At 28.4% G+C, this 12,380-nt stretch overlaps 2 protein-coding genes across 2 annotated transcripts in view; one reads left to right on the plus strand and one right to left on the minus strand.

Annotated features, from left to right (window-relative positions):
* Positions 1-358: 358 nt before the first annotated feature.
* On the minus strand, positions 359-8,794 carry LOC105202785 (cytochrome P450 4c21). The gene is made up of 12 exons (XM_026135807.2): positions 8,552-8,794; positions 5,800-5,906; positions 5,081-5,171; positions 4,545-4,733; positions 2,956-3,019; positions 2,608-2,752; positions 2,470-2,533; positions 2,079-2,173; positions 1,940-2,008; positions 1,201-1,378; positions 643-822; positions 359-576 (listed from the first exon to the last, which is right to left on the minus strand). Exons 1-12 carry the CDS (start codon positions 8,709-8,711, stop codon positions 407-409), a joined length of 1,512 nt encoding a protein of 503 aa, XP_025991592.2. The 5' UTR covers positions 8,712-8,794; the 3' UTR covers positions 359-406.
* A 1,194-nt stretch (positions 8,795-9,988) lies between these two features.
* LOC105202786 (dystroglycan) overlaps positions 9,989-12,380 on the plus strand; it is a 68,867-nt gene continuing 66,475 nt past the window's right edge. Inside the window, exon 1 of the mRNA XM_011171462.3 lies at positions 9,989-10,175. The gene's annotated coding sequence lies outside the window, so the exon portion shown is untranslated. The remainder of the gene's footprint in view (positions 10,176-12,380) is intronic.

Consider the following 12,380-nt stretch of genomic DNA (forward strand, 5'->3'; position numbering starts at 1 on the left):
AAATTTAATTGTTAATCAAAAATGTTTTATTATTTAATTTTATGTATTTCTACAAAATGTCACAAAAACATTAAATTTTAAAAATGAAAATATTTAATAAAGACTAAATATGTAAAAGAATATTGTTTCGTTCAATGTAGTTTCATGTTACATTACTAAAAATTTTTAAGTTTGATTTAAAAGTTTATGATAAATGGCACATCCATAATGTTAATTAATTAAAATATATTTGCAATAAATATCCAGATTAAAAAATTTTATTTCTTTATGTTATATATTAGATAGTTACAAGGCATAATACAATTGTAATTAAAAATTAAATATACCTTAAAAATTAAAAATTAAATAATAACGTTAATTGGCAAAATAATATTTCTTTTTATTTAACATACTTTTTGCTACTTTATTAAAGATTCCGTTTTTCAATCTTAACCTTTAAAGGTTCAATAGCACTTAACATTATGTCCATCCCTAAGTTTATTTTATTTATATGAATGTTCTTATCTACTTTGAATACAAATGTTTGTACCAAAGTAGCTAGGATAACTTTTATAGAAATCATCGCGTACTTCGCACCTGAAAATTTATTAGTCATATGTAAATCAATTTTATAACAATTCTTTGTAATTTATTTATGCGTACTTATGCAATCTCTCGGTCCGTCACTAAAAGGGATGTGATAATACGACGGAACATCCTTTATTTTTTCTGGGAGAAATCTATCTGGGTCAAATTTCAACGGGTTTGGCCAGTACATTTCGTGTCGATTCATCAGTATAAGTGCTATCATAACATTAGTATTTTTTGGTAAACTAAAATTTCCTGAAACATTTTTTTTTAATTCAAGCATTATTACAATAGAAATAATAAATAATACAATTCACTTAAAATTTTTTATTTAAACGAATTTTGCTATAAATGTAACATTGACAAAACAATATTATTTACTAACAATTAATTAAAATAACTTTTCTATTTAATTCTTTATTAATAATAAAACTTAATCAAAATATATATGTCATCGCTCTTACTATTTGTAATACTTTAAATTTTTTTGTTAATTGATACGCATAATGATATTCCATTATATTCCTGAAACTTAATTTCTTTATTTATGTATGTATGTACATACGTATGTACAATAAGTATAACAGCAAAAATTATCAGTAATATTCACTTATTTACAAAAATCGACCGTACCTATATTCATGTCTTTTACTGATTGTCGGCCAAGTATAGGAATAGCAGGAAAAAGTCTCATTGTTTCTTTAATAACTCGATCCAAGTAATGCATATTTTGTAAATCATCATATTTGACTGGTGCAGACATCGGTGTTTCTGTGCCACAAATTTCCGCTAATTCTTTATATACCTTTTCCTTTTATAAAATTAAATAAAATTAATCTTTATATTTTGATATGATACAATGTATAATGTGTCGTAGATTATTCATTAATTGAATTTAGAAATTGATATTGTTTTAAGTATCATCGAAACGTTGATAATGATACAGATTTAGAGATTTATTTTTTATTAACTTTTTGAAGTATTATCTTAAGTTGAATGTTACACGTAATATTTGAAGTTAACAAATACTTGCAATATCTATAATAAATTTCATATGTTTTCAATCAATTTAAATTGTAAATTTAAATATTTTAAAAATTATTTATACAAACAAAATCCAATTTGTATTCACAACAAAATTATATTAATATAGATTAATCAAGATAATATTAGAGTTTATCACAATTTAATTTACTCAAATATGATGTACTATGTATGCACACAAAAAACAAGTTCTTTTAATTATATTATTATTATTATACTGGAGAGAGGGGAGGAAACATCTTTTCATAATTTACAGTTATATCATTTACAACGTTCCATTTAAATAACTAAGTTTGATTATTTGAAAAGGATATATACATATACATACTTGTATTTCTGGAAAATTTGCTAACATAAAGATAGCAAAATCTACAGTAATACTGATTGTCTCACTGGCCTGATAAAAAAAGATAAAATTTTATTTTATCATCTATATAGAAATATGTTTGCATACGGAGTTAACGTACCATTATAACAAGCATTATTATGTTATCGTGAATTGATTTATCCGTAACGTTTTCGTTTTTAAGTGCTTCCAACAGCATGTCGAGAACTGTTCTATCTATATTAAACAAATAAAAATTAGCAACATTTAATTATCTCTTGAATTATGTGATGATAAATATTCTACATACTTTCTATATTAAAAGATAATTAAAAAATTTTAACATGTTTAAAAAGAGACAACATTTCAATATTAAAAAAGATACACAGCACTTCAACGTCAATTAATTACAATTTTGAAACTGCGCATGTAATTGTTGCAAACTGTATATGCAATATCATAAATTATTAGTTTTATAAAAAATATGAACATATGTGTATATATAATACATATATGTATGTACATATACTTACGACTTTCGTGACTTTCCATTGTATGCATTGTATTTAATCGTTGCTGTTGCAGTTCCTGCATTATCTGTTTAATATGTACAATGTAAAATAAGTAAAATATTAAACAATTGTATATTAAAAAATATATTTAATGTATACCTTATTAATATGAGGAATCGCCGATTTTAAAATTTTTCGTTGTTCGCGTCCCAAAGAAGTAAAATTAAATACAGCATTATAGAAAACCATATAACTTCCACATGTCATTAAAGAAAACAGTCTGTATCTCAAAATTTCTTTTAGTCTGAAACAAGTTCCTTTTAAAATAAAACTCATTTATGTATTTAAGATATATATTTAGTATTATATATATACGCATGCGTATACATATGTAGATAATTTAACACTTTTCACTTAAAAATATATAGAAAAATCCTGTTCAATTAATTTAAAAAAAGAATCATTCTTACAATGTACGCACTCGTTCAAAAATGTAGATTGACATACCTTGTTATTGACTCGAGAAATTGATCTTTTACGTGTGATTTTAATTTGATCCCTATCATGGTCTCTTTATAAACAAGAAAAAACTTGTTAATCTAAATATCAGCTTATCTGTCTAATTATTTAGTCATTATATGTTAAAATATGATATAATATTAAAGAGAATGAACATTTTAGCGTGAAGTATTGATATATGAGCACATAAATATAATCATTGTTCGCGTGAGTTTATTTTATTATTTGTGTAGTTTGTTTTAAAGCATTATTACAGGAGAAGAAGGTAATATGGCACCGATTTTCATTTTATTGAATAACTTTGTTTATAATTAATATTTTCTATTGAAACTTGAACGATTACATTCGTCAGAGTGTTGTTTGACATATTCTAGACACAAAGTAATGAAATATTTATTACTTAGGACGTGGTTTATAAAAATCTAATGCACTGCATAATCGCTGAAAGAAAAAAAGTGGTTGTAATATAGCTATACATAAAAATAATTTTAAAAAATTAGTTTAGTTTAAAAAAACATAGTACCTTGTTACAAAATTATATATTTTTAATTTTTCATTGTTTAGAATTTTCCTGCGTTTAGAAGCTTTAGAAATACGATTAGAAATTTTATTAAAAATATTATTTTATCCCTGTTTAACATTAAACAACAAGCATAAAATGATGTCTCTAATGCTTCTAAATACCGTTCTTTAACACAATCGATTTATCGAAGAAATTTTTCGATATAAAAATTTTGCTTAAAAAACCATATTAACAAAATTCCGTATTATTGTTTTAACTTTGTATAATTCAAAATGTATACGGCCGAATAAAAAGTTGAATAACAATAAAACACTCGAGTGTATGTATCTTCGTGTGATAATATACTCAAGTTTAAAAATAATGAGGAAATGTGTGTAATTAAAGATTAAAAGTGTATCTTGAAAAAGTTAGGAAGTGCTCAAAAGTAAAAATGCCTTATAACAATTGTCAGTCATTATGTATTGGCATATTAGCATCACTAAAAAACGGTGGGTTACTAAACGAATAATTCCATAAGCAATTGTTAGAATACGTCATCTAATAACGGAAATAATAGGGATAGCTATATTGTCGACAGTAGCCATAATACCCTCTTCTCCTCTATTAACGGCTATATCACATGCTGATATTCTTTTATAACACACTTCTAAATCTTATTAAAATATCTAATAAAATAGTAACAAATTTAGCAGTTAAAAAAATTGATCATTAATAAACTTGATACAAGTACAGAAGTAAGTTAGCGATTCGAGTGAAATTAAAGCTTTCAATTTTGTTATTGTAAAAGTTATATTTTTTGCATATTAGGCACTTTGTTCTTTTTTATAAAAGTTATTGATATCTAAGCTTTAATTAAAAGATATTTAACTGTGTGATAAACAAAATCAACTATTTTTATCGTTAAATTATAAATTTTGTGATCTTAAATTTTTACGATGCTAATTGTTTTTTCTAAAACGGATTTGGATCAAACAAAAAATTCGGGATAAACATAAATGACTTTCTTTATAAATCTTTATATAATTTACAAGTAAAATAAATTCTGTATTCTTACTGCATGCAATGTCTAAAGCACATATTCTTATATGTTTAAAAGACGTAATTTCATTTCCATTTACTCCAACTTTTTCTAATTCGTTTACCAATATTAGAGATTGTTCGACGAATATATGAAAATATTCTTGCAATATATTTGGATCAAAGCTTGGGGCTATTACTTTTCGATATCGATTCCATAAAGATTCTGAAACAAAAAATTATTTGTTTATTATAATGGCATGGAAAAAAGAAACAAAATAATCAATTATAAATTATATCTTAATTTTGAAAATGTTAACGAGACAATCTGCTTCAAGTTATTGATTTGCAATATTGTCAAAATACAAATAACAAAATATTATAAGTTAACGCAAGTATAAATAAAATATAGTTTATAAGCAAACACTTCCAACATAATGTTAACAAAAATATGCAATAATAAAAGAATAGGAGCTTACTTCTATTTTCATATATAAATTAAATAATTGGAAGACAGCAACTAATTTTAAAATTATATCTTTAACTAATTTTATCTTTCTAAATATATCTTACCAGAAACTGTTAGTAATACTTGTCCGTATTGTTGTTCTGTAAACTTGTAGAATATACTTTTATTTAAACAATGTGGGCTATGTAAAATAGTCTGTAATATTATGCAAATGTTATTATTATTTTCATTGCTTATAATTGGCTTTGTTTAAGAAAATTAATATCTATATATGTTACAAAATAATTCCGTTTAGTTGAAATAAGTTACATAAAAATGGATATGTATAATTCCAGATAACACAGAGATGAATGGTTCATCGAAAATTCATAATGCTTTATTTCATTGTTATTACATACACGTTGTTAAAACGTAAATTTTAAAATTTAAAAACAATCTAATTAACGTGTATGTAAACCGAGCTGGGTTCGTGCTAATCGTTTATGTATATTTGACGAAAAATATAAATACTTTTTATATTCATTCAACCGCGAAAAATAAAAACCTTTCAATTTGATTTTTGGATCATTTTCCATATGTTACAAATTTGTATTACAAATTTAAAATTAACGTCGCCCACTATCGTAAAATTAACGCATTACAAATTAAAATCTAAAAGGAAATTAATACATAATTCTTAGCACGCATTTTCAGTAACAACTTTCCGCTGAAAACTTGAAGAATACCTCTTGATTAATTCACTGTGTTATCTGGGATTAGTATAATATAGTGAAGTAGAATTTTTACTTTTATACAATAAAACGTTATTCATTTCTTTATTTACCTTTGCTTGATTTGGTTCATATATTACAACGAATGAATTGAAGTTTGTCGATAATTTGAATGGGGATGGATAATATTTTCCCACTATACTTAAAATAATCAATAAACCTAAAAAATATTTTATATCTTTTTACATCTTTTTTATACAAACTGCGCAATTATTCACGTAGTCCTCGAGATAAATTTTGCAATATATATTTCCTAATTTTATGTACTGTACACTATCATATATTAATTCTCTGGATCATAGTAACAGCCTAAGTACTATATTTAAAGTCAATTCTTATTTCAAGATTGTTTTAAGTAATATTTTAAGATGCTAATACGTCTCTGTGATTTGTTGATAATATTTTGAAGACAATACTATACTATAAATGTATATAACATGTAATAAATACAAATATTTATGTCTCTTCGTATATATACATTTAATAATTTTTAATATAAAGTTTATACAAACTTTTATGACGATAGTAAGCAATTGAAGAAACAATTACATAACATATAGTTTAAATAACAGGGATATTGTCTCATTTCATTATATACGTTCCGTTATGTTATCAGTGAACAATTATTAAATTCTTTCCTTATCAGTAGCAAAATTATTTTCGTATCAGAAATAAAAATTACAAAATTACTGTTTTGGTAATAAACAGGACTATAAAACAATATTATATATGTAGTACCAAGTACAAAATATAAGAATATGTAGTATAAAATTATACAATTTATTAATTTGAAAAGTTAATTACTTATTTATTTATTATTGATTTATGCAAAATATTGTATTGTTATAGAAGCATCAAACGCTACAATTTTCATATAAATAGAATTTGTAATAATTTTTTTGGAAAGCAGATTGATTTTTATCATCATTTCATGTATAAAATTATGGTATAGTTGTGGAAGAATGAGAGAGAGAGAGAGAGAGAGAGAGAGAGAGAGAGAGAGAAAGGGAGAGAATATATTTCAAAATATAAAATATGTGTACAATACATACTGCATATGAAATACTTTCTAAAATATATAATATTTTTAGTTACCTTTTATTTTAATATCTTTTACTTTAATATAAAAATAATAAGGATATTTATTTTTAATTTCTAATTAGCAATGTTTCAACAATATTTTTCTCAATATTATTTTGTTACATGTTTGACTAATATATCAAACTATTTTGAATTAGGTGAAAAGTATGATTTTTATTTACAAGTAATATTTCAATGAAATAATTTCTAGGTATTGAATTAGATGAAATTTGTGGTTATATATTTAAACTCTATAGTTATTATTGAAAAGATATTTATTATAAAGTTTTGCAAATTTTTTTTCTTTCTCGTGATAATTTAAAAAAATTTCTCTCTCTCTCTTTCTCTCTCTTTCACGTGTTCTTATATACATAGATGATGTGAGGTAAAGTAGAACGGGTTTTTTATTTGCCTCCATAGAAGTGTCAAAAATTTGAATTCAAACAATCAATGGTTATTTTCACTAGAGAATAAAAAAAACTAACTTTTTATAATCGCGGATTTTTAAAATTTTGATTTTAAGTTGTATTTTTAGCTATTTTTTCAAAAACAAAAAATTTTAGGCTTTTAAAAAATGGTGAGTTAAAGTGGGACACCAAAGAAATTCAAAACAGCCATAAAACCTACCATAAAACCAATTTAAACCGACTTCTATGTTTAATCAACACTTCTAAATAATAAATAATTAAAAATAGAGCAATAAAATCCTTTCCTCTCTCTATAATGGCTATAATATTTAAACTTATAATTCTTTGTTGGTTTGCAGTTACTATCACATTATAATAATATTTAATATTAAATTTTCTTATACATATAACATTTAAACTAATTAATAAAATCACTTGATTTGCACTAATTCTTTAAGAAAACATGAAAAACCCACTCTATCCCACAACGTTAATTTGCACGCAATCATTCATTACCAAAACTAGATTAGTTTCTACAAAATTTTTTTTTATTTAGAAAAAACGATAACTGCACATAACTTTCCTTTGTTGAACACTTAAAAAACTTACTTAAATCACGAGTATTATAAACACACAAGAAAAATTTTAAAATAACTTTGAAGATCGGTCTCGTACAGAACAAAATGTTTGTACACAAACTCCAATGACTAATTGAAACATGAGCTGTCATGATAAGCAACAGATAATTTTTCGTTTTGTTCTAAATTCACTACTACATAAAAATACCACTTTACCCCACGTCCCACTTTACCCTACATCACCCTATATATGTATACTTCTCAATCCTCATTTTTGCTGTATTACTTTTATTTTCTCTTACGTTGGTATAATTTCTTTTATATTATTTTCTGTTATTCAATTGTGTATATATATATATATGTATATAAATGACTGTTTCTGTCTTTATTTTTATTTTTACTTTTGTTTCGTGCATTTTACTTTCTATTCGCTTACTATGTTTTTATATTATTATTTCACTATTATTTTCTATTCTCATGCGTTTATTTAATTTCTCTGTTTGTTTTAGTCTATGTTTCGTTATTTTATTTTATTTAGTTTTAAGAGCATGATTTCCCTTTGTGCATTTCACGTTCTGTTATCTCTATATATTATTAGTTTTAAGTACATTTTTCTCTCTGTTTTCGTCTATGTATCTACTTATCCGTAGAAAGCTTGCCATAGGGCCGAAATAAATGCTATTCACATTCATTCTTTTTTTCTTTTTTTATAAATTAAACATATTATTACTTAGTGTTACCGTCAGGAGTTCCACGAAGATATTGTGTCATAAATTTTGGTGGACCAGATAGAAGACTTATTTTTCTATTATTAATGAATATTCCAAAGTAATTTGTCCAAAAGTAATGACATACTACAACACATATCAAAGTAATTAATAAAACACTTAAAAATGCCATAATATTATATAACAATAATGACAGCAAAATGGTAAATTTTATTTTAACGTCACTATTCGAATGCAACTATCATCGACTCATTGACGCTTTTATCATGTCCCCCCCTCCTCCCTACTTTAAAGAATTAACGGAAGGGGGTAATTATATTAATTAGTTTATTAATAGACATATTTCTGCGTGTTTTTGCGTTCGCAATTTGAATATAAAAAAACATTTTTATTTCAATCTTTGATAAAATTTATAAAATATAATGTGTAAATAAGATATAATATTCAAATAATTGCATATATCTTACATACCATTTATAATATGCATTCACTTGAAAAGGACCTAAATCTGAAGTCAAAACGTTGTGATTAATTTTGATAAACACATTTTACCTGAAAGTCGACATTGAATTATTAAAAATATAAATTAACTTATTTACATGTTTATATAAATTAAATAAAATAGCTCAATAAATTTTGCTTTAAACATTCTATTTATATCTATGTTTATTATATTTTCAGTATTAATCAGAAAGAAAATGCAGCAACAGCAGTAGCAGCAGCAACAACAGCGGTAGCAACAATCGGTGAGTGAATTAATTATACAATCTACTGTTTACAATTCATTAACTAAAGCAGAAAATATTCGTTTTCACTTCATAACTTAAAATGTCCACTTCATTACTTATATTTGTCTACACGAAGAAGATTCACATAACGTGAACAACAAGTGAAAATCCGTGTAGACGTAATCTTAAAATTTATGTTACAACCCTATTCCTGGTCATAGCACAGAAGAAAACCACAAAATCGTTGATATTATCTGCGGATTTTATAAACATTGGCTATAAAGCCCGTATCAGACTACGCATTGAAGATTGAGATTGAAGATTAAAGATTGAAATTTGACCAATCAAAACAAGGAAATTTTAACTCTTTTTATTTTGATTGGCCAAAGCTCAATCTTTAATCTTCAATCTTCAATTTTCAATGCGTAGTCTGATACGCTTAACGCGTACTTCAATATTCATATTTTATAGACATAAAGATGTTTGAAAATAAAGTTAAATCGCGGCCGCTCTCAGGCTTCCCTTTCTTATTGATTCTTCATTAACCGCTTCCTTTTGCTTCCTTGATCCTTTTCCATCGCGCATACGGTATGTACCGACAGCCTGCGTCTCGTTCGCGCTGCACTTGCCAGATAGCGGCACGTTAACTGCGCCGTCTGCGGTACGCGGACCGGAAAATGGCGGTATCTGTCGCGGCAGTGCTAAAGCACGCGTTCACGCTCGCGCTAGTTGGCCGATAGCGCGTCTCGGAACGCTACGTGTGATCGAATCGCCGTCGATTCGAATGCGCGAGCGGAGCATCGTCGTCGCGATCGGGCAGAAGGAAAGAGAGAGCAACGACAACCGGAGGACGAAGCCGGCGGCGTATTGACAATCGGACGAACGTCAGGCACAACCTTCCTGAGCGGGTAAGCGCACCCTCAAACAAATTCCGTCTTCGCAGGTCGCTCGCGCGATTCGGCGCCCGGCGGCTGCGATTCCCGCCGGTGGTGATGCCCCGGGTGTCCACCACGCGACGTTTCCGCCCTGCGACGCGAGGAGGGAGCGCTGCGTCCCTTCTCGAGATGCGGGCGCGCAAAGCCCGGCCAGCTCGGAAACTCAATCCGGGATTTTGCCGGTTTGAATCCCGGACACTCGGCAGACACCCCCCTTGTTTTTAGGTGTCGGTGTCCTTTGAATGCTCTTTTCTTTGTTTTTTTCCCCCTCCCACACTTTGTTTTTTTTCGTCCACGCAATCTCGAGGGAGGGTTTTTTTTGTAGACATCCGCGCGTACGAGTCGTAGCGCCGACCTCTACGCCCGTTATCCGAAGCGGCCTATCCGAGCCGGCTTTATCGAATCCCGGGAAAATTCGTTTAGTAAATTTAATAAATTAACTTTGTCCACGTGCGTGCGTGCGTGCGCGCGCGCGCCACGTGCGGACACGTTCGGCGACGCGGCGCGTGATGCGTGTGCTAACGTTATTTAATTGCGTTCTTGAAATCGGGAGGGTTAAATAAATGCTGATTAACGGCTAGCCGGAGAGAACGACCCCCCGCGTCACATATTCTCGCGAAAATAATTTACTATTTGCTATTTAATTAAACCACGAATTAAACGTATTTACTCGCGCATGTAGCGCTCGCGAAAATACGACCGGCGGCGAGATGACATCGCGATTAATATTTCAGAAAGCGCGCAGAGAGGGCGCTTGGCAAAATAGTATTAACGTAAACGGCGTTTGGTGAAATTTTCCCGGCAATGCGATTGACGGAGGCGAGAGCTCTGGGCGCACGACGCTGCCGCTGCCGGGAGCTTCGCGTGTCGCAATTGCAAAACCTTCAACGGCGAACGCAAACGCGGGAATACGAAATTATACACGAGAGCACTTCCGTGATACGGCGCCGTTTTAGCCGCTTAGAGTCTTATCGCCGTGTCGTATCTCCGTCTTTTCGGAGATGGATCAAAGCAATTACAATTGCTGAAAATAAGCACATTTTAATGATAACACAATTAATATTTTATGTTATCATATGATAATTGTATATAATTGTAATCTCGTAATTCGTTTTACAAATATTACGTATCCTATAATATTAATATTAATATATAATATAAATATTTAAAAAGATATTAATATATAATATTAATATGAAAATTAATTTTAATATTGATATTAATATTAATATTACATCATAACGTTACATGTATCTCGTACCTTTTATCAAAGATAAAAGTAAAAATATATTTTTATACTCAGAATGTGAAAATACGAACATTTGCTCGATGAACGCGGACTTGAAATCCCTAAATGAAATTTGCAATAAATTTGTCGGAAGAGCGAGAAACACGAAAAACCGATTAACCGTTGCTGGTTTTAACGAGCATTGTGTCTGAAACGAGCGAAAAAAGGAAGTAGAAAAACGAGGGCAAAGATCTCGACGTTTAGATGTCGTTCTCGATAATACGTGTTGTTTTAATGCGTTCAACATCGCCGTTTCGATAAATCAGCTTCTTGCGAGATGGTCATCTGGTGATAAATTTTATTTCTCAAAACGCAACCGTGTAACGTTCGATCATATCCGTGTCGCGAGTAATTTAATTAATTAGTAACAAAGCAGGGACTTTTCATTCGACAAGTCATAATGGATTCTTGCTTATAATTAGTAAAAATTGAAATGTGCGACTTTAACGTTACCGATTATTTGCGAATCTATTATATTAATTCAAACTCTTGAAAATTGTAAATTGGTCAGGAAACATGACACTTCTGAGTGTTTTAAGTATTACTTTGATGGAAATTTTCATGTGATGTAATTAACTTGATTATTAGAAGAAATTTCATTCATTATTCTGAGAATTATCGATCATTCATAAAATATTTATTTTATTTTTAATTATCACTACTGCGTTTACTGTTATTATATATTATGTACTTAATTATACATTGCAAATATTTAACGTGAAAAAAAAGTATACCACTTTCAGCATAGAACGGAGAAATCTATTCAGATGTTTCTTAAGACGATTTTAGAGTTATCAAATGCGAATGTAATTCTACAGCCGCTTTTTACGGGCCGCAATTTGCCGATGCAAATGTTGATTAGTGCTAATGCACGGGCGAATGCGATTCGT

This window comes from Solenopsis invicta, chromosome 3 (assembly GCF_016802725.1).
Source record: "Solenopsis invicta isolate M01_SB chromosome 3, UNIL_Sinv_3.0, whole genome shotgun sequence".
Taxonomy (NCBI): domain Eukaryota; kingdom Metazoa; phylum Arthropoda; class Insecta; order Hymenoptera; family Formicidae; genus Solenopsis; species Solenopsis invicta.

Coding starts and splice junctions, on each gene's coding strand:
- LOC105202785 (XM_026135807.2), bottom strand. CDS start 8,711: ATGGCATTTTTAAGTGTTTTATTAATTACTTTGATATGTGTTGTAGTA. Junction 5,907..8,551: donor TCTTCGTGGAACTCCTGACG/GTAACACTAAGT, acceptor AATATTTTTTAG/GTTTATTGATTATTTTAAGT. Junction 1,379..1,939: donor CAAATTTTCCAGAAATACAA/GTATGTATATGT, acceptor ATTTTATAAAAG/GAAAAGGTATATAAAGAATT.